This window comes from Pseudochaenichthys georgianus, chromosome 3 (genome assembly GCF_902827115.2).
Source record: "Pseudochaenichthys georgianus chromosome 3, fPseGeo1.2, whole genome shotgun sequence".
NCBI classification, from domain to species: Eukaryota; Metazoa; Chordata; class Actinopteri; order Perciformes; family Channichthyidae; genus Pseudochaenichthys; species Pseudochaenichthys georgianus.
Window position 1 is genome coordinate 5,226,361 of NC_047505.1, and position 23,529 is coordinate 5,249,889.

The window sequence follows — 23,529 nt, forward strand, 5'->3', positions numbered from 1 at the left end:
TTACATTTTTTTTTTTTTTTTTTTTTTTTTAATGGAATGAATACCTATAGTGATTATTCAATGTAATACAATGATTTTTATAGTCTGGTATCTGAAAAAGGTCAAATGGCACTGATGGGCCCAAATGGGCCCAAATGTGCCCAAAGCTTATTCCGCCTGGACTTTATTTTCATAAACCTCTCTAAAAAGGTCAAATGTCACTTGTTTTGCCTCAATCTTGATACAGGGTACTTATTATATGTTATAATCTGGATTCCTAAAGCTTTTAGGCTACTAACCCATCATTCAAGGTTGGTCTTCACTATAAGTAATGGGTTTTCTTTAGGCGGAGACAGGAATTTACATTTTTTTGCTATGTTCCATCTGAATTTACTCTGACACAGAAACATCTATATTGATTCTGACACTTCTACATCCAACTCACTGATGTAACCTTGCTTTGATAACAAAAATTATTCATATAAACCTTTTAGAAGTGAAGTTACAGTCATTTGTTCTGGGAATGTCATTTTCGAGCCTGAAACCTGAAAAACAGGCTCGGGGTTTAACAGGTTAAATAATGCCCCTTATGACAACATAGCTGTATTTACTAAGACATTATTCACTTTGACTGTAAAGGATTTAGTCTCAACATAAAGTCCAAATGGACATGTCTGTATGTAATAGCGTTAGTGTCTGGTTGGTGATTAAAAGTGATTGATGTTGGACCTGGAGTGAATTGGCCCCAGAGGGGAAGCCCTGCTCCATTAAGGGACTGTGGGGCTCAGCTTTGGGCAGGAGACTTTAGCAGCCTGGGCTCGAGTCATGAAGTGGGACAGCAGCCAGCTCAACATCTTCACTATGATCGACATGAAATCTCACTTTCGTATGGTTGATATATCTGTAGGGCCATCGGAAGAGAAACTTTGTGTTGTTTCTGATTTGCCTCTAAGCCAATAGAGTGGTGCATTGATTACATATCTTTGTAGACTTAGCATCGCAAAGGGGTCCCTCAACAAAAAGCAATGAGATGTTTTCATTGGATTACTATATTTATGAGACGTACACATTTTGTTCAGCAGGATAATCTCCACATATTTACACCACTTTGCGAGTTTTGAAACCTAAAGAAGTTTTTACTACTAAGGTAATAATAATGCTGATACTAAGGACCAAGAACTCCATCACGGTTGCATGGCTGCGCATCACAACCGCTAAGCTAAAGGTGACTTAAGTTCGGTGTGATGACAAGTAGTTGTTTATTTAGTCAATGTAAGCAACTGCCGTTTTTTAAGACCTGTCACTTCGAACACATTTCATTCATGTTTCGTTCAGGATGAATTATCACCTGATTTCCCTCTGGCACCTTCATCACCATACATGTCAGTTGTGATGGTACAATGGTAAAGATCAGTGAATGACCTCTACTCTACAGCCATCCACCTTATGGCACATGTTTGTACAGGGAGTTAGGATATGTCTCCATTCATAAATGCAATCAGAGAATGCTTCAAATCCATTGAAATGTTGTACATATTTATTTAAGTCAGTTCATATCTATAGACTTTTTAGCCAATTTTAGATCATAAAAAGTATTTTACGATCTGGACATGTGACATTTCTACATAAATAAAGATGTAAAGCTACATCTTATTTGTCAGTTATTGCCATTTAACTTTATTTGAAGTTACAGAAATATAACCGATTGGCTCATTTGATCAGATGTAAATGGGAGTAACATTTAATAAAGATAAATATTGTCGAAACAGCACAGCCTTTGTCTCAACTTTTAACATTCAGGTCAGCCAGAGCATGCACGCACGCACGCACGCACGTACATCACTTCAGGGGACATTACATTGACTTACATTCATTTCCTGGAGACTTATCCTAACCTTAACCATAACCAACACATGCCTAACCCTAACCCTAATCCTAAACCTAACCCTAACCCTAACCCTAACCCTAACCCTAATCCTAATCCTAACCCTAACCCTAACCCTAACCAAGTCTTCACCCTAAAATGAATGATTCCCCTCCAATTTGTCCCCATAAGGGAGGCGAGTCCCCACACGTGACTGTGTAAATAGATTTAGGTCCCCACAAGTATAGTAATGCTCGGCCACACACACACACACACACATGAACATGAACACAGCCAGTAGTGTGCATAGCGCAGCGTTTGCATGTTGATACTTTGTAGGATACACAAAACACACATTTGTACAATATCCTGATTTTTATATATATATGTTGTATATTAAATAGTGGATGTTCCGGGTCCATCGCTTGACTTTGTTTGGACTTGTTAGTTTGTTTGTATATGAATGATTTAAGTCATCACTATTAGTGCTGCCTTGGTTGACTCATTGGTTCAAAAAAGTAAATGACTCTATTTGGTTTAAATCATCTGGAACAATGCTGTACAATATTCTTAAAGGTCACATGCCGTTTCCACTGATCATAATGCCATTGTTGAGGTCTACTAGAATAGATTTATACTGTGCAATTTTCCAAACTCACATTGGTTTCTCAAACAGCATCTCTGTAAAGTATGTGTATTCACTCTCTCCACTAAACGGCTCGTTGCAGCTCTTGCCCCCCCTCCCTGTGAGCCCAGTGTGCTCCGATTGGTCGGGACCAGTCGGGACGTTGTGAATCGCGCTGAGCTCCGTGGAGGTGTGATTTCCTTGTTTAGCGATACACAGCGAAACACAGCCAAACTCACCCTGAGCACACACAAAGTCACAGCCGAAGTAAAAACAATAAGTGTGGCTTGATATTGAGTAAGAAAAAGGTTGATAAACGCTGTGAGAATGGGTCTGCAGAGAGAATCCCAACTGTCTGTTATCAGCCTGCAGCCAGGGAGGAGAGATCAGCTGAGCTGCCTGCACTGAGTGTGTGAGGAAGTCCGTGGATTGGTCAATTTGGACCAATCAGCGGGGGCTTAACGTAACGGCTCCGCGGACGTAACGTAACGGCTCCACGGATTGGTCCATTTCGTTCCGGGGATGACATGACATCATGATGTACCCGGAAGAATCAAATGGACAGTGACGTATCTCCAACGAGGCGTTTTGGGGAGGTATTTTCTGTGTTAGAGTTTTACTCGCTACAGGGTGTACTTTGAGGGTTTTGAGTCTGCACACCGTTTACATGCATAAAAACCTTCATAACAACAAGGGGACGGGTGATAACCGGAAAAGCATGACATGTCACCTTTAAGCTCCAATTCAGATACATTGGAGCTTTCCGAATAAATACAACTTGCAAATATGGAAGTTTTCTTTAACCATATGCTAGACTGCCGATTGTATTGTAGTGAGAAAGAAAGTAAATAATGAAGTGCATTGCCAGGTGTTAGGGTTATTAGGCTTTGCATAATGTGTACTCAACACAACAAAGGGAAAATTAAGTAACATGTGATTTTCAAATGTTTGATTTGAGCAATGCAAACTGTAAACATTTTGATTATGAGAGAAACAAACTTGTAGCAAGCCAACTTCCTTTTTCAAATCGATCAGTATTTGGAAACAACAATCAATTATCCCTTCAACATGGATAGCTTTCTAATATCTGCCTCACGCCTATTTCTCTCAAATTCTTCAATCCATGGTCTGTCGCCTGGCAAAGACTTCCAGCACAGAGAACAGAGAAGGATTCGATCATGGCTTAATGAGACTGCGGGAACAAAACCACAAGCATCAATAAGTCATCCTGCTGGAGTCAGAGAAACATCAGGGGATAGCTATGGTCGTAGGGTTTATCTTCTGGGGACCATGAAGGTCTGTAAACTATTTCAATCCCGTCCAACATTAGTAAAGAGTCTGTGTCGCGGTGCTGGACTGACCCACATCCCTGGAGTCAGTCCCTGAGTCATGCTGCTCAGAAAAGGGAAATTCGCCAGGTTCCACAATGTATTAAAAATATTAGGTTAATCACTTAATGAACTTGTGTAACAGTAACAGAATCATTGTGAATTGAGCCGACATAAAAAACAACGTCTGATCAACAAGGGATATTTACACTTAACCAAATGAAGTCAGTATGTTAAATGGCCTAAAATAATATATCTACATATTCAAGTTAAATTAATTATAGAATTAGATTTTCATCCAGTTTAATATGTATAATACATGTATACATAACAAAATAAACACAATACATAATTACAACTAAGGCAACACATGTAAAGTGAAGCAAGGGTCGGAAAGACTTTGCTTTGGTTTGAGAATATGCTTAGTTAAGTACTAAAGCATTTGATCACTGTTGACGAGTCACCAGTGCAAACTCATGCAGTGTACCTTGATGCTGAAGGACCTCCTGAGGCTCCTTTTATTTCCCCTGAGTGTGACGCTATGGTCTGCCTCCGTGCCTCCTCTTCTCTCCAGAGCTGTCCTCCAGTGTCCATCCTCTGCGTCTCCGCACTGGGTTTGGTCCCCAACAGTTCCGTCAGTCCTCCCCCCCGGGCCCCACGTCCTGCACCCATGTGACACTTCTTCCAGACAATCATCATTGGTCTTAGAGTGACAGAGGATCAGAGACCTGGACGGAGTCAGTGGAAGTCAGAGAGTGTTCTCCATGACAGGAATGGCAAAGCTGAAGAAGTCAACACTGGAGCAATAAAGCTTTCAATTCTTGCAACAGAATTTTTGTCAGAACATAAAGCTGAAAAAAAGTCATAAACATGGAGCATATTCAAGACTAATATCAGATTCAAATGACCAGCCAACCCTCGCTCAGCGTTCCCAATGACCCTGACCACCCCCAGATTGAATAAGTTAAGTAGTCATGGTGCTAAATTCCATCGCTTGCTAATCACAATAACGCTGTTGTTTTCTGTACACATGTTTGTTGTTGTATGCAGTTTTGTGAAGAAATACTCGATGTCTTTAAATAATAAGCATTTGCATCAGCATGTGAAAAAGTGACATGTTATTTCTGCCAATGAAGTGTGACTAAGCTAACCTAAGTGTCTGTAGCTTCCTGCGCCGCCCGAACAGTGAGCCAGGTGGGGGGTGCGTACCTGGAGAGCATGGCCAGCTTCTTGGAGCGCTGGTGGTGGCTGCTGGGGGTACTGGGGGGGCTGCAGTTGCCTCTCCCCTGATCGCTGCGTCTTCTCTCCATCCTCCTAGCAGCTGCTGTGCTGGCTTTCCTCCTCTGGTGGGAGTATCTCTGAGGCATGGCTGTCAGAGTGTGTGTGTGTGTGTGCTCAGGGAGCTCGGGAACCATCACACTCCTCCCAGCTGGTCCAAAGCCTAATGGAGAGGGACGCTCTGTAGGGCAATTAGAGAACTCAGTTAGTACAGTCTGACTGCGTCCGTGTGTGAGAGCGCTCTGAGAAACGGCCGAGGCTGTTGTGGAGGCTGTCGCGGATAAAAGAGCTTTTCTGTTAGGAACGATATGTTTCCTCAGTGCTCATGACTACAGTATGCTTCCTCAGTGCTCATGACTACAGCTTAAGGCCCTGACACAAAAAGACGACAGTCGGAAATTTGAAAATGTGGGGCCTTCTCTGAATGTCCGTGAGCTTAGTGTTATGTGGAATGTCCCACGCTGTTGACTACTTTTTGGATGATTCAGCACGTTGAATCGCCAGCATAGCTTGTCGCCAAGAGAAAGTGGTTTGTAGAAATGGTGGGGAAACCCTGCTTTGTTTGCACCGCTGGTTTGCACTGCTTGATGTTTTCCCTGTTTCCCTTTTTGAATGACGTATAAAGCCTACTGCCCCCTGCTGGTGTGGAGAGATATATCCTTACAAGTAACCGCAGAACATCTGTGCTAGTTGGCAGCTGTTTTAGTCTTTGCGATGTCTTCAAGTGCAATATTTTGGTCAAAACATGTTTCCAGGCTTTAATGTTTCCATGCTGCAAAAAGCTCTTTATTTTCCTCATACTGAAAATATGCAGCACCACTTTTCACCCTCTGTCTGAAACCAGAGCCCAGTCTGCTCTGATTGGTTAGCTGGCCGGCTCTGTTGTGATTGGTTGACACATTAGAGATGTCTCGCCCCTTAGCCTATCACGTACAATGTGTTGGAGCGTGAGCCGTAAGAAGCGAGAGTGTTACATAATGATGTCACTATGTTGCTGAAGTAAACAAAGGAGTTCAATGGAGATATTTCAGGCAGGGGGGGGGAGATAGTGCGTGGGAGAGAAGGAACACACAGATGTGAGCCTTTGCAGACCATTTACATGCACAACAAGCTTTATAACACATACATGAAAGGAAAACCCGAAATGGCCTCTTTAACGTATACACATCTATACTATGTGCAAACAGCATCCTCCATCCTCCATGAAATTTATGAGAGGGACTGCTCGCAAGTAGGATATTTGGGATATCCATCGTAGCCAGGGTTTACGATCAGTTTTTAGATGATTTGTACTGAGGAACAAGTATCACAGCACCGACGGGTGAAAAATAGTGTTTTGGTAACACGGGGTGTTCAGGTAACACTTAGAGACTTTGTTATGGAACGCAAAGCAGAGTAGGGGGCTAGTACACCCTCCTGAGGGTCCGGTTGTGGATGTCATGCGAGCAAAACATGGTGAAAACAATCAGTCTAAATTAACAATCGGGACGGAAATGTTCCGATTTCCAAAGGGAGGTTCTGTGAATAAATAAAAAATCAAGAACCGAAATAATTGAACTATTCATATCTTAGACTGCACTGTAACTTTTATCTTTTAATGTTTATTTTATTAGCTTTTTTTTTTAATGACTGATTTTAAATGCCATTTTCTTAATGTCTTTCATTTTTTGTTTTTCTTGTAATGTTTCTTTTATTATCTTTTACTGTTTTTAAATGCCTTTGTCTGAATGTCTTTCATTTTTGTAAAGCACCTTGAATTGCCTGGTGCTGAAAGGTGCTATATAAATCAACGTGCCTTGCCTTCATAGGATGGAGGTTTGTAATGGTCCTTACATGTCATGCTCCAGAGAGCACTATAGGTTGACCCTCTAATGCATTATACATGCTAGTGTACACGGCCTGCTACTGGCTCTTTAGCTGAAACCCAAAAGACCCAAGGTCTAACATCATTATCTTGCTAACCTCTCAGAAGGTTAAAGCAGTTCTCCAGCTGCATGTGATGTTGATTCTTCCATTGCTCCACACATTCTTACTTTATTAGTCTAGATGATTTCACATTGACTGAATACTTTTATATATGAATAGTCTTTGGTGATCATGTATAGGTCATGTGAAATGGCCCTGTCAGACATGGTGAAGCATCACAGGCTTACAGCACACAGTGTTTCAGGCGACGTGATATGTGTCCAGTTTGGGATGGTCAATGGGTCAGATCAGGTGATCATGTTCTCACACACTTTGCTGTGACTTGGCAGAGAGATGTGCCAGGCTACAAGTTGGAGCCTGATCAATTGTAACTTCTGTCTTTCACAATATGCACCAATCAGAGCTCAAGAGAGAGGTGCCAGAAAAGTGAGAGTTCATCACCATCATTATGTGCATATTTACAGTTGTGTGGTAGAAAGTGTTCTCTGCTATTTCTGGTGAACGCCAAGGAACATGTGAACCAGACAAGATGAGGTGAAGGAACCCTGACCGGATAGTTTTATTTAACATTATTTAGTGAAGGTCTGGTTTATATTGGGATCCCCACACAGAAGTGTTTTTTTTCTCAGAATAGTTGAATCACCAATATCTTTTTTTTGTATAGCTACAATGGCCCTAATACACTATTGTATAGATGTGTGTTTGCATGTTTCTTCAACACCTCAAACAGCTGTGGTTTGCTGTTGTGTGATGTGGCTGCGGACAAATGCCTCTGTGCTGTGAATATTACAGCATGCAGGTGGAATATAGCAGACCTCTTCAAACAGTAAATGCTGTAATAACATGCTGACCAGAAAACTGGCAGATGGAGTCTCAGCGCTCAGATGTATCTCCAACTCAGCCACTAATACTAGAACAACTCAGAAAATGAAAGTAATAGTATAATACATAAATGATGTTTAATACAGAATGATGCATTACTATTATCATTAATTTAGGACTTTACTAAATAAAGGGATGCATCATAATTACTGTTTACCTTAATCAGATATCTGAAAAGCCAAACAGATAAATGAATGCTCCGGTGAATGGAAGAAAGACTTTCTTTTCTGGTGAAGAGTGGCGCTGATCCGGGAAGTGTGTTAGCAATTAGGGAGCATTAGTGTGCTTATTGCGTTGGCCAGATAGACAGGAAACAGAGACATGGATCTCTGTGCTGGAGGCCTGAGCCCCACTGACTCCATCTCTCTCCCCTTTCCACAGGCTCACACACTCCCGGCTGCCAGTACAGTAGTAGGACATACATTAAACTCAGCTAGCTGAAGCAACTACTCAAACATCACATTCATTCTGAGCATTAGTTGAATATAAATGAGCATTTAAAGCCAGATCTCCAGCATTAAAGCTACCATTTATTGTCTCTGTTGCGGTTCTTTAAGTTGGTAAAAAACTCTCCAAAATATCTACAGAGCCAGCTAGAAGAACTTACCAAATCCTGAAAATGACTATTTAGGAATACCTTCTACTGCTACACCAGAATAGTTTAATAGAATAGAATAGATAGGGAGTGATGAAACGTTCGGTTACGTATTGTAACCCCTGTCATATTAGCACAGGCGGAGCCCTCTACTGGACTCTATGGGTACTACCTTACCCTGCGAGCATTTTCTCACTGAGACTTCTATAGACGTAGCCGGCCTTGGGCGGGCCTACCTGAATGCGCGTCCATCTCACCGTATAAAAGGAGGCCTCGCCTCCTGACTATCATCCTACACCTCTCTTCAGCGAGCGGAATAGGACAGACAGTGCCCTGAGTAGAGGGCTCCGCCTGTGTTGATATAACAAAGGGTTACAATACGTAACCCTTGTCATGTCTCTCACAGGCTCCGCCCTCTACTGGACTCTATGGGTACAGTCGGTGGAGCCCCGATGTATACGCGCACTGTCGTCCAACAACATTCCACCCTACTGCCCCTGACCGGCTTTTCTGGTCAGCAGCTGCTGCCCCACATTCTCCCTTCACCCGGTTGTAACCGAGGAGAAATCTGGGTTGTGGCTGACAGAGCACACTCTGCTGCGCTTACCTCGCAGAAAGTGTGCTCCTGACCATTACATGTTCCCCCTGAATTAGGGGCCTGAAATGCCGGAGGACTAACACTACCGCCCGTAGCTCTAGGAGGTTGCTGTGTCGAGACTCTGTTAGAGCCCAGCGCCTACCTATAGCCCTCTTCAGGCAGGTCCCTCCCCATCCTGTTCTGGATGCGTCCGTGAACACTATGATGTAGGAGGTCACCCGTCCCAGTGGAGACCCCCTCCGGAGGTGATCCGGGGACCCCCAAAACCGGAGGTTGCCCTCCACTGAGGGGGGGATGGTCACCAGCCGCCGCTTGTCCCTCTTGGGATCCAAGCGCAGGCTGGAGAACCACCTCTGCAGGCGGCGCATATGCAGTAACCCCAGAGGGACCACAACGTGAGCAGCCGCCATGAGACTCAAAGTCTGCATGACAGTAAAAGCTGTCACTGTCGCCCCCTGTCGCAGCCTGTGCACCGCCCGGAGAAGGGACGCACTTCTGCTCCCTGACAGGGTGGTGCGTAGCGCGCCTGCATCGAGTACCACTCCCAACTACAACGCCTGTTGGCGAGGTATGAGGGTGCTCTTTGTTCAATTGATCGTAAAGCCTCATTTGGTCAGGTGTGTGATCAATTGTGCTGTGCAAAACATTGCCTGTTCCCGGGACCCAGTCATGACTATGAGGTCGTCTAGTAAAAGGAAACTCTCATGCCGCGGGCGCGCAGCGGTTGAAGCACTGTGGCCACACATTTACTGAACGTGCGTGGGGATAGGGAATAGCCCAACGGCAGCCTGTTGTACTCGTAGGCTATTCCCTGGAAGGCAAAACGCAGATACTTTCTGTGCTCTGGATGGTGGTGAACCAATCGCCTGGCTGCACAAGCCCCAGTAACTGTTTCATAGTTAGCATGCAGAATTTCCTGCAGGAAATGTGGCGATTCAGGAAGTACATGGAATAAAGACCATGTTCTCTGTGCTGAGGGTGCACAACAGACACAGCCTGTTTCTGCACCAGAGCCTGAATCTCTTCTGAGAGGAAACACATCTCCTCCTGGGAGGACAGATTTACCTCTTGCATGCCCATAAAAAGAGGTGGGTGTGGGTCAGCCACAAGACAGTTGTCCATGTGATACAGTGGTACAGTGTATAGACATGTGGTACAGTGAGACGCTGCAAAACTGGAGTGAATGGCCCCGTTTCAGCGTCCTCCTGTCCCTCCACCTTGTTAGCACACAGCTGAGTTTCCATTCCCCAGAACACTGTGTTAATGGACAGGCCCTCAGCTGTGGGGCCGCAGCTATGAAGCTGTGATACTCTCTGGTGACCCGTTCCGCCGCAAAACTCCCCGTGAAGGGAAGATTTGCCCATGGAGGGTTGACACAGAAAGGGACGATTATTTACTGAGGACCCTGAACGCACCGCCGCGCGCTCTTGTGTGAGCGCACGCGCCACCCTAATGCTGTTCTCACCACTACGGTAAACAGCATTAATCGGAGTCTTTATAGGCGTAGTGTGTTTTACTAAGGTCCCTGAACGCACCGCCACGCTCTCTTGTGTGAGTGCGGACTCCGCCATAATGCAGCCTTTACCACTATGGTAAACTGCATTAGGCGCATTCACACTGCGGTACTTTTCCCACAAAGGTTCATGCGAACTTAGTTCATGATCGCGTTCACACCAAAAAGAGCCGGTACTAAAATTAGTTAATGCGAACCTTTTTACCCCCTCGAAAGTCCCTGCTAGAGAGCAGGGACTTTCGAGCGGCTCTTTTGTGAGAAAAGAGCTATATTCCTGATTGGCTGGGCGGATTGCAAACCACGCCCCGTAAAACTCCCAAAAAGTTTTGTGAAGCCGCCATTTTATTATCCTCGCATTAGCATTATTAGCATTAGCATTAGCCCAGCGCAGAAACGCAGAGAGACTAACTTATGGCAACACAAAATAAAACATGGGAGCGGTGGAGATGAGGAGGTGTCGGCGTTCTGGCGATTTACTCGGAAGGCTTCAGTAGAAGCTGCTGGGAGTCCCAGCAGCTTCTACTGAAGCCTTCCCCAACTCCGAGGACTTTGGGCGGCAGTATACGCCGTGAAGTGGTTTGCGGCCTGCCAGTAAACCCACAGCAGAAGAAGAAGAAGTGACGTCAGCGGCTTCATTTGCCTAATCCTCCCTCAGGGACTTTTTCCGGTGTGAACGCGATCTGTACTTAGTTCATGCGAACTAAAGAGTTTGCATGAACTAAGTTCGCATGAACCTTTGTGGGAAAAGTACCGCAGTGTGAATGCGCCTATTGGAGTCTTTGTTCTAGGCGCAGTGTGTTCCCTGACAGAAATACGCCGGCCATAATGTCCCTGTACCCGCATAGCGCTCTCCTTTAGATAGCACTCCCTGCGATCTATCCCTCTCATCTGCGCATGCCCACTAGCCACCTCCTTTACAGGAGCTACAGCTGGGGCAGCGAATGGGGAATTTGTACGGTTAACATTGTGTGTAAGTGTAACATTTGTGGAAACAAAAGACACTCAGATTTGGATACAGATCAACCTCATTCTTATTAAAAAACGTAGTGATCTGTGGATACAGGGAGGAGGCGGGATTCGCCCCCTCGTCCCGGGCGGAGAGATGTTCTCCCCCCACCAGTCAGATCCGTGAAGACGGGCAGCCCGTTCCCGTGAGTGCCGGTACGCCGGTTCCACGGGGTGGGCCGAAGAGGTGGAGGACGCCACAGGCACGGGAACTCCGTGCCGGCACCCTTCCCTTGGTCTCACCTTTCTACTGAGGTCTTTGAACACACCGTGGCCCGCCCTCGGGGGAGGGGGGCCGTGCGCGCCGTCACAATGCCGTCTCTTTGAAACGGACATTATGGGGAAAAGTGGAATTGTGGAGAGAAATAACTCTTACTCTGGGATAAATGCAATAGTCTTTACTGAATGCATTTTTCCCACACACACACCTCACTCTAGAACTAGAGTTTAGAAACGTAAACCACCGTTCTCCTGTGGGGGTCACTGAACGCACCGCGGCCACTCTCACGAGGGCCGCACGCCCACGTATTAACGCTGTATTTCCCATTGCAACGGTGAAATGCATTAATCGGAGCTATTATACCAGGCAAGGTGTGTTTTCTGACCACAGCACGCCGGCAATAGCGTCTCTTGAACCCGCACAGTGCTTTGAGCACTCGGTTTATTCCACTCACGTGCACACGCCCACCTGCTGGCTCCCTATACTGGGGTTTACAGCGGGGGCGGGGAGTGTAGGACAGTGTTTCTTCCTCTGGGAATGGGCAAGAAGCAGCCACGCTGCGACTACTCCTCATCCCGTGAGCAAGGAGATCGATCCAAAGAGCCCTTCCGTAAACACGGGGGCTCCCAGGAGATCAACACGATCCTCTTTGGAAAGTGCCACGCGGCGTGATATCCCAGGGACATCACACGGCGGGCAGCGGCGGAGGCCTGTGATGAAGTAGGGCCCTATATCATGTAAAGCCACCGAGCACCGGTCCCCGGGGGAACCGGGGAGAGTACAGCCCTGGGCGGTGGACTTCCATGGACGCCAGACCCGGAAGGAATGGCGAACATGAATGGCACCGCCTCGGCCATATCCTGGTCCCCCAAACACTCGAAGCAAAGGTGCTGGGGATCGGCGCCCGCTATTTCAGCCAGGGCACAAAGGACAGGCCCGGGTCTCTAGCAGTGGCGACTCCCTGGAGGTTTGATAACTCTTTCTTCTTCTTTCAAACTTCTTTCAAACTTCTTCCAAACGTCTCTCAGTCTCTTGTGGAATCACTTCCGCTGCTGAAGAGAAAAGGATGATAGTCAGGAGGCGAGGCCTCCTTTGATACGGTGTGATGCGCACATTCAGGTAGGCCCGCCCAAGGCCGGCTACGTCTATAGAAGTCTCAGTGGGAGAATGCTCGCAGGGTAAGGTAGTACCCATAGAGGGCGGAGCCTGTGAGAGATATAACCTTCTGTAATGGTCTCACATGCAGAGCACACAGTACACAGTGACATGTGTTCTCTGCTTTTAACCCATCCAAGTACCAGGAGTCTAGTACTAGGAGCAGTGTGCAGCTAGTGTACAGCGCCCGGGGAGTGAGGGGGGAAGGGGGGTGTCCGGTGCCTTGCTCAAGGGCACCACGGCAGGGCAGGAGGTGAACTGGGGGTGTTTCTCAATGTCGAGTAAAGCTGCTGCAGAGCCACTATTTCAAGCATACTAAGTCATCGAGTGCCGCCGAAGGACTGTTCCAATATCCAGCGAAAAATGTAAGGCGGGACCTCTCATATGACGCACACATGCACACTTGCTAGCCTGTTCCACTCTTGCCTCGCTTCTGAAGCAAGACACTTGGCAGACTACCAAGCAAGCGTATTCGCGACTGAGAAACACCCTGGGACCTCTTCAAGTAGCAGTCCACACTCCATATTTTAGGTCTGGACAGGGACTTGAACTGGCAACCCTACATCTCCCAGTCCAAGCCCCTACTGACTGAGCCACTGCCGGAATCATTCCAGACCAAATACAAGCAGATGAAGCAAGTAGATCATATTTGTCAATAATCTTAGTAGTTTTCCAAAATAGACTGCTGGAAATTCTAGTTTCTGTTCCTGAAGTCCCTCATGAGTGATCTGCTTACAGGAGCCCGTCATACTCATGTTCATATCAGTATGTAGTGTCTCTACTTTAAAGAGTCCTCTCCTGCTGATGTTCAGATGTATATCAGTATGTGTCTCTACTTTAAAGAGTCCTCTCCTGCTGATGTTCAGGTGTATATCAGTATGTAGTGTCTCTACTTTAAAGAGTCCTCTCCTGCTGATGTTCAGGTGTATATCAGTATGTAGTGTCTCTACTTTAAAGAGTCCTCTCCTGCTGATGTTCAGGTGTATATCAGTATGTAGTGTCTCTACTTTAAAGAGTCCTCTCCTGCTGATGTTCAGGTGTATATCAGTATGTAGTGTCTCTACTTTAAAGAGTCCTCTCCTGCTGATGTTCAGGTGTATATCAGTATGTAGTGTCTCTACTTTAAAGAGTCCTCTCCTGCTGATGTTCAGGTGTATATCAGTATGTAGTGTCTCTACTTTAAAGAGTCCTCTCCTGCTGATGTTTAGGTGTATATCAGTATGTAGTGTCTCTACTTTAAAGAGTCCTCTCCTGCTGATGTTTAGGTGTATATCAGTATGTAGTGTCTCTACTTTAAAGAGTCCTCTCCTGCTGATGTTTAGGTGTATATCAGTATGTAGTGCCTCTACTTTAAAGAGTTCTCTCCTGCTGATGTTCAGGTGTATATCAGTATGTAGTGTCTCTACTTTAAAGAGTCCTCTCCTGCTGATGTTCACGTGTATATCAGTATGTAGTGTCTCTACTTTAAAGAGTCCTCTCCTGCTGATGTTTAGGTGTATACACTGTATCAGTGTGTAGTGTCTCTACTTTAAAGAGTCCTCTCCTGCTGATGTTCAGGTTTATATCAGTATGTAGTGTCTCTACTTTAAAGAGTCCTCTCCTGCTGATGTTCAGGTTTATATCAGTATGTAGTGTCTCTACTTTAAAGAGTCCTCTCCTTCTGATGTTCAGGTGTATATCAGTATGTAGTGTCTGTACTTTAAAGAGTCCTCTCCTGCTGATGTTCAGGTGTATATCAGTATGTAGTGTCTCTACTTTAAAGAGTCCTCTCCTGCTGATGTTCAGGTTTATATCAGTATGTAGTATCTCTACTTTAAAGAGTCCTCTCCTGCTGATGTTCAGGTTTATATCAGTATGTAGTGTCTCTACTTTAAAGAGTCCTCTCCTGCTGATGTTCAGGTTTATATCAGTATGTAGTGTCTCTACTTTAAAGAGTCCTCTCCTGCTGATGTTCAGGTGTATATCAGTATGTAATGTCTCTACTTTAAAGAGTCCTCTCCTGCTGATGTTCAGGTGTATATCAGTATGTAGTGTCTCTACTTTAAAGAGTCCTCTCCTGCTGATGTTCAGGTGTATATCAGTATGTAGTTTTTCTACTTTAAAGAGTCCTCTCCTGCTGATGTTCAGGTGTATATCAGTGTGTAGTGTCTCTACTTTAAAGAGTCCTCTCCTGCTGATGTCCAGGTGTATATCAGTATGTAGTGTCTCTACTTTAAAGAGTCCTCTCCTGCTGATGTTCAGGTGTATATCAGTATGTAGTGTCTCTACTTTAAAGAGTCCTCTCCTACTGATGTTCAGGTGTATATCAGTATGTAGTGTCTCTACTTTAAAGAGTCCTCTCCTGCTGATGTTCAGGTGTATATCAGTATGTAGTTTTTCTACTTTAAAGAGTCCTCTCCTGCTGATGTTCAGGTGTATATCAGTGTGTAGTGTCTCTACTTTAAAGAGTCCTCTCCTGCTGATGTCCAGGTGTATATCAGTATGTAGTGTCTCTACTTTAAAGAGTCCTCTCCTGCTGATGTTCAGGTGTATATCAGTATGTAGTGTCTCTACTTTAAAGAGTCCTCTCCTGCTGATGTTCAGGTGTATATCAGTATGTAGTGTCTCTACTTTAAAGAGTCCTCTCCTGCTGATGTTCAGGTGTATATCAGTATGTAATGTCTCTACTTTAAAGAGTCCTCTCCTGCTGATGTTCAGGTGTATATCAGTATGTAGTGTCTCTACTTTAAAGAGTCCTCTCCTGCTGATGTTCAGGTGTATATCAGTATGTAGTTTTTCTACTTTAAAGAGTCCTCTCCTGCTGATGTTCAGGTGTATATCAGTGTGTAGTGTCTCTACTTTAAAGAGTCCTCTCCTGCTGATGTCCAGGTGTATATCAGTATGTAGTGTCTCTACTTTAAAGAGTCCTCTCCTGCTGATGTTCAGGTGTATATCAGTATGTAGTGTCTCTACTTTAAAGAGTCCTCTCCTGCTGATGTTCAGGTGTATATCAGTATGTAGTGTCTCTACTTTAAAGAGTCCTCTCCTGCTGATGTTCAGGTGTATATCAGTATGTAATGTCTCTACTTTAAAGAGTCCTCTCCTGCTGATGTTCAGGTGTATATCAGTATGTAGTGTCTCTACTTTAAAGAGTCCTCTCCTGCTGATGTTCAGGTGTATATCAGTATGTAATGTCTCTACTTTAAAGAGTCCTCTCCTGCTGATGTTCAGGTGTATATCAGTATGTAGTGTCTCTACTTTAAAGAGTCCTCTCCTGCTGATGTTCAGCTGTATATCAGTGTGTAGTGTAGTGTTACATAGTGACGTCATTATGTTACACAAGTAAACAAAGGACTATAATGGAGGTCACAGGCTCCTCCAACAGTGCAACACAATAACACAGATACACAGAAAAAATAGTAAATAGTAAATACAAAAGGAAAAATAGTAAAAAATAGTAAAAAAGTGTAATAGTGAAATAGTGCAAGTGATTGGAATGATAGATACATCATTCTTAAGCAGCAGCCAGATTTATGTTATGATGTTGTTTCAAGTTCTAGGTTGCTGTAAGGTCTCCATCCAGTCTAAATCTGAACATTACTGTAAGTACACAACATAACAGTCGCCATTTGTCAAGGTCTTTAAAGTACTCCCCTGTAGGCTTTGTGCTGGTAAGCATGTATATGTTAGGCCTAGCTTCATCAATAGTACTTGTGTCTGAGTTGTGGAGATGGTGACTGCCTCCTGATGTCAGCAGAGGTACGGAAAGTTCCCTCTGACACACGCTCTGTATGCTGTTGATGTAATGGCATACAGCAGTAGCTCTGTTTCGTATGAAAACTTGGAAGACGCGGAAAAAACGGAGGAGGAGGGTGTTGGTCACGTTGAAAGGTGTGTTCAGGATAGAGGCTGAACAAACCGTGTATACACGTGCCTGTAGCATTAGCAAGGCAGGGAGGGACTCACAGAAGCTGAGTGAGAGAGAGCGGAGGGCGGGGCTGTGCAGCTGAACAACGTGAGTGTTGTGAGAAATGTTCACTGGGAATATGTCCAGTGTGTGACACGCAGCCGGGCCCAGAGCCCCACCTGAAGGGAGACATGAATAGCACAGCACTGCTACAATGTGCTCAGTCACTGAGAGTGTGCACTGGCTCAAGACAGGACCACTGATCTTCAATTCTTCCCAGATGATCTCACACACCAGGAGAGTCTGGCTAGTCTGGCCTCTGTTGGGTCAGTGTGGAACTGCATGCTGGGTAAAGCCATGTGGTCCTCTGAGCCTGGCTGTGGGGAGAGAGGAAGCCCCGCCCATGCTCTGCTGGCCTCACTCAGCTATTTGTGCTCCAAAGGTCTCCTTGAAATGGATTTAGTGTTATGTCATTTGTGTTTCCATAAAGGACCCCTGTGTGCATACTTTGTGTACATTTATTTGTAAATAGGAACTGCAGTCTGGCCAATGAGAAACATATGTAAAAGTCCGGGGGCGTACACCTGAGTTCAACCCTCCAATAGCAGGCCTGTATGCAAATGAGTTTCTTCAGCCTGGTTTCCTCGCTCATCTCTAACCCAAAGGTTAGTGACAGAATTTAAGGCAACATTTCCTATATATTATGATAATGTGAGAATAAGTGTTTCGAGGTCTGCAGCCTTCAGGGGAGTGTTACCCCTAGATTCCACCAGGTCCGTCTGCGCCGCGCTACGGCCGCGGTGTTCCCAGAAGCGTCCCAGAAGCGTCCCAGAAGCGTCCCAGAAGCGTCTCGGCGCTAGGCTCCGCTAAAAATAGGATGCAAGTCTATTTTCGACGCGAGGCGTTGCATAGCGCCGGGCAGGAAGTTGAACGGTCAGAGCATCCAGTCAATCCCCAAAATAAACTAATTGTGCAGACCCTATCCCTCCGTAGACTTTCAAGTAGGATTTGATTTCATTCATGTCGTTTATAACTGGACTATTACAAGTATCATTAACTTTGTCTGCACGAAGTAGCCTGTCCAGGAAATATGCCCAAATCAACAAAAACTGCGAGCCGGCAGGCAAGACGCTCCGCTTCTGAAACGCGCACGGTGGGTTATGACGCTGGAGGAGGTTGGACCGTGACGCGGCGCGGACCGGGGTTAGTGTGTCAATCAAATACAATGCGTCTGAAAGAGAAAATAAATAAATCTCTCAAATATCTTTGAAATAAATTCTGAGTCTGAGTCTCTATAAAGTATTTTTCTGTCTTTCAAAGTGGGCCCGGGGATCCAACCACACACACACACACACACACACACACAGGTTATTCCACATCCAGCCCCTCAGGACAAACCAGTGCATCGTTTCACTTCCTGTTCTGCTACTCACTCTGATAGTTACACAATACTGAGACGGTCATCCAACACACGGCTCCAATCATTATGGACTTGCAGTCACATCAACACCCTCTATGGTTTGAAGTCCTACTCACCGTAGTCGATCATGTTGTCTGTCAGCCTCCTCCTGCAGATGCAGCAGCAGGGGATTCAAAGGATGGACACACTCCAGACAGAGGGAGAGGTCCACCGAGAACCTGGGTCAGAACCTGACGCATCACTCGGAGCACTGTGGTTCATCTGGGCTAATGTGCCTGAAGCTCTCCTCCTCCTCCTCCTCCTCCTCCTCCTCCTCCTCCTCCTCCTCCTCCTCCTCCTCCTCCTCCTCCTCCTCCTCCTCCTCCTCCTCCTCCTCCTCCTCCTCCTCCTCTGTCTGAGAACACAACGGTGTCTCAGTAAGGCTCGGCTCCCCTAAATCACTGCCCCTTCCTGTGAGCCAGCTCCAGAGCTGAGCCTGACCTCACAGCTACAGGCTCCTTACTAGCTCCTGTGTGTATGTGTGTGTGTGTGTGTGTGTGTGTGTGTGTGTGTGTGTGTGTGTGTGTGTGTGTGTGTGTGTGTGTGTGTGTGTGTGTGTGTGTGTGCGTGCGTGCGTGCGTGTGTGTGAGTGTGTGTGCGTGCGTGCGTGTGTGTGTGTGTGCGTGTGTGTGTGTGTGTGTGCGTGCGTGCGTGTGCGTGTGCGTGTGCGTGTGTGTGTGTGTGTGTGTGTGTGTGTGTGTGTGTGTGTGTGTGGACTTAGTAAGATGAATACATTCTCTGTGACCCACTCACGTTAACACATAACCACACACTCATCGTCTGAACCTGGTTTTCAGTCTGGATCCGTGTTGTTTGAGCTGCCGCACCGGCCAGCTAATGCACATCTGGGTTGATTTTGGAGGCTGTGGAAGACGATCCACTGGGTGAATCAAGTATGTTTTAGTCCATTTTTGATTGGAGTTAAAGCCTTTACAGGGTTTTCTATGTAGTGAAGTATACGGGGAATCATTGAATGTGGACAAATAACCCCTACAGGCAGGCCCGCCTTAACCTGCCAGCCCAGGTCAGCCCGTGCATTAAGGCGGCCCTGCCTACAGGTGTGGGGAAGAATGTGCATAGACAGAAACCTTTTCCGTGCTCAAAAGTTACATCTTTGTCTTGTCATTACAAGACAAAGATGTAACTTTTGAGCACGGAAAAGGTTTCTGTCTATGCACATTCTTCCCCACACCTGTAGGCAGGGCCGCCATATGTCGCCATAATTCAGCTGGTTGCAAGAGATTACTTTATAATTGATGCAGGTTGGAGTGTTGGCTTGTTGTTTGAGGCAGCCACAACCTCGCTGGACGCTGGTTCAAGACCCGATCGGACCAAAATACGGAGTGAGGACTGGTGTCTGCAGACCTTCCTGTTGGTTCATGCGAGTCATTTCATTATAAGGCAGATACCATTTCCGTACCGTCATTTCTTGATTTTCAAGAAATGACGGTACGGAAATGGTTTGATAGTAGAACATACAGGACATTACTATTCAAATCAACATGACAGGTTAGAATGGCAGCCATTTTCATGTTTAGGCCTACTGTTGCCAACTCGTGCAGGAACACACTGGGGTAAGGCTTTTCAGTAAAGACTAAACAAGCATTGGAGTATTATGAAGCATGAAGACACGTCTCTATTGCATTGCTGCTGGAGAGGAATTAAGGACTGGTGAATTAAATTCCTTTATCTTTTTATTTGTTCCTTAAATTACAATCCTTAAATTATAATGTTCGTCATAAAAACTGACAATTGCCATTTTCTTTTGAACGTGAAACTCAGCTCACTGTGATAACACTGGTGAGCAACAGTATTCCCTCAAAGGTCAGGCAGGACTCAGGACAGCGTACCGGCCACTGCCCCCACTCACACCTGTAAGGGAGTCCTTTATACAGATATGTTTGACTCCATTGATGCTGAGTCAGAAGCCCTTCATGTGAGCCATGGGTTTTGCTGTGCCTCCCCCTAGTGGCCCAACTGTGTCAATGAGGTTGGCAGACAGAACCACAACAGTGAACAGGTGTCCTTCAGTTAGGTCAGGGCAACCTTTTTGACCAAAAAAGCAATTTTTCCCCCTTTTCCAACAATCTTTTTTGTCTGGAGCCGCAAAACATATTTGATAGCTTGATAGATTTTAAAGTTGTATTTATTGTTATATCACAGACAAAAACTACAGTTTTTTTGCATTTATTATCTATTACATTATAGAAAACTGTTAACCTCTAATAAGAAACAAATAACTCTTATAAGGAGAATACAAAAAAATACACAGGCCTACTTTAAAATGAATTAAACACAGCACTTGGGGAGTCCTCTGCACAAAATACAATTAAAATTGACCCACTTTGAAATAAATAAAACATATAGCTGCACCCTAAAAAGAGTTAACTGATTGAATTATGACTGAAGATCGTCAGCTGTCTTCCTCCTCCGTGTTTTTCCTCAATACGTAAAGGCTGCAGCACCTTGATAACTTCTCTCTACATTTAATTTAATTTCAAACCTTTATTTATGCAGGTGAATCCCATTCTCTCTACATATCAAACATACCGGTAAGCCAGCCAGGCCCTGTTCCAGAACAATGCAGTGGTAAAGTGCTATTGGAGTGGACCTAACACCCTCTAGGGGGGGTCCTCACCTCCTCTAGGGGGGTCCGGGGGCATGCTCCCCCGGGAAGATTTTTTTTTTTTTAAATATTGAAGTTAAAAGCATCAATCTGGTGCACTTTGAGAGCAACACTAAGAGATCCATGGATCTAATTGCTCTTTGCTTGATTATGCCTTCCCAGTCCCTTATCACGTAGCCTATAAGAGCATGGTGCCAGTTGTTGTAGCCAGTTGTGGTGAAGGCATCTGACTTACTTGAACCGAAATGTCTGTATGCATAGCAGAAGATGGCATCTTTTGTACATGAATATTCCAGCCAATTTCTATTTTTAAACCATGAGCTGCAAAATGAGCGCCTCACCCCACTGTACAGGCGAGTTGGGTACCTTTTTAAATATACCTGGGCAGGCACTGTTTTGCTGAGGTCTTCTGGCACTTGCGGGTCGCTGAGGGGTGGCGGTGTTTGGGGAAATGAAGACGGCTGCGTTAGTGTCCACGACAGTGGCCGCGGGTAACGTAATGTCCCCATGATCTGAACTGTTATTACCTGCAGTAGATGCAGTGTTACTGCTGGCGATAAGGGCTGGTTGTTTTAATCATGTTCTGATGTCCATCACTGACTGCTGTGTAAGCACCTTGCAGATGATGAACGCGCAGCGGCACAAGTCACGCGCACCTGACATAATAATAACGTTACTTACCGTTTAAATTGACCAAATAAATGCAGCAGACAATGTTATTTAACCACAATTACAATTTATTTTATTTCAACTATATTCTTCTTCTTATTATTATTACTACTATTATTATTATTATTGTTATTATCTATGTAATATTTTTCACTTTTCATTTTTTTTCACTTTTCAAACGTAGAACCGGGCCTGAAGCATCGTTTGCTGTGAAAGCATAACTCTGTCCACGCAGAATGAAACCCTCTGTGTTCCTCCGATACTTTTCTTTTTCTTTGATTTATCTATAGTTCGCTCATCGAGCCGGGGGTCAGGTTATTCGCCTGTAAGAAAAGGCTCTTGCGCGGGACCGTAGCAGGATGAGACGCATATTTTAGTTGACCTAAGTAAAACCGTTTTGTTTTTTATGTATGTGTCACAGTGGGTGTTTCTCAATGTCGAGGACGCTTCATTAGTAGGACATGTTTTCCGAGTCACTTCCTTCAGAAGCAAGGCAAGAATCCTTCCTAGCCTCGGAAAACGAAGAATGGTGGAAAAGGTGTGCGTCATATGCCAGGCCACGCCTTAAATGGAGCGTGATTTCCGCCAAAGAAATTGGAAATTGGTCCGGAGTTTAAGACCGCGGAGTCAACACATGTGAAGCCTTGAAATTTCTCGCTACGAAGGACGCCGGCCTCGGTAGAATTCCAAGTATGCTGGAAATTGGAACAGTCCTTCGGCGGGACTCGATGATGTAGCTTGAAATAGTGGCTCTGGAGCATCCTTCCTTGACATTGAGAAACACCCAGCATCCTTCGTAGCGAGACATTTCGAGGCTGCACATGTATATCCTCCGCGGTCTTAAAATCCCCACAATGCTTTGCGCACAGACCAATTTCCCAAATCTTTGGCGGAATTTGTTTATATTTCAGTTGAATTGCATGGTTGTAATGCTGGTTACACTCCAGCCTGAACCTTGATTCATCACCATAATAACTCTAAATCTAAACCTTTAATAAAACCCGATATAAAACAGTCTCTGAACAGTGGTCTGAAAACCTCTAAGCAACAGAAGCTTTCTAAGGTACGTTCAGAGCTTTGGCATTATGTGATGATTTCTATCTTAATAATGATTTGCTTTTATTTGCTGCCACCTCTCCCTGCTCCTGATGATAAGGCTTGAAACTCCAAATAGGCCTCTTTACTTCCCCGATACGTTGTAAATATTAGAGACAGTCCTGAATTCATTACTTCCATGCTGCTGGAAAATGAATGTGTAACACAAGGCTACTCAATTGTTTATTTTTATTCCACAACTATGTCTGTATATTGATTTAACCATAACTCAATGTGCTCACATCTGACATTAGTCTTGTGTGCATTACTGGTTTACAGTTTCTGCACCGTGCAGCTAACACTGCCCTCTCCAATGTCACCAGTTATTTTACCAGGGGTGTGGCCACATATTTGGCTGCACCTGCTTCCTGGGCATCACTCTGCACCTGAAGTGGCTCCTGATCCCCACTGACAGCAGCAGGTCATCCATGGGCCTCTGGGATTGACCAGTAGGCATGTGTGTTTCATCCTGACTGCTGGAATCAATCATCAACATGTTTACTGTAGCTGACGGTCAGGAAGAAATGAAACCCCATGGCCATATGGACCCTGTATGTCACATTTTAATTATATTACAGGCCAGAGAAACAAGGCAAGAACACAGGAGGCCAGAGAAACAAGGGAAGAAGACAGGAGGCCAGAGAAACAAGGGAAGAACACAGGAGGCCAGATAAACAAGGGAAGAACACAGGAGGCCAGAGAAATAAGGGAAGAACACAAGAGGCCAGAGAAACAAGGCAAGAACACAGGAGGCCAGAGAAACAAGGGAAGAAGACAGGAGGCCAGATAAACAAGGGAAGAACACAGGAGGCAAGAGAAACAAGGG

General features: G+C 45.1%; 1 protein-coding gene across 1 annotated transcript in view; it reads right to left on the bottom strand.

Moving 5' to 3' along the window:
• The window catches only part of il16 (interleukin 16), a 58,610-nt gene extending 40,102 nt beyond the window's left edge, over positions 1-18,508 (bottom strand). Inside the window, 3 exon segments of the mRNA XM_034105206.2 lie at positions 4,284-4,524; positions 5,006-5,255; positions 18,391-18,508. Coding sequence (XP_033961097.2) covers positions 4,284-4,524; positions 5,006-5,255; positions 18,391-18,403 — 504 coding nt within the window. The 5' untranslated portion in view covers positions 18,404-18,508.
• Between the last annotated feature and the right edge of the window lie 5,021 nt (positions 18,509-23,529).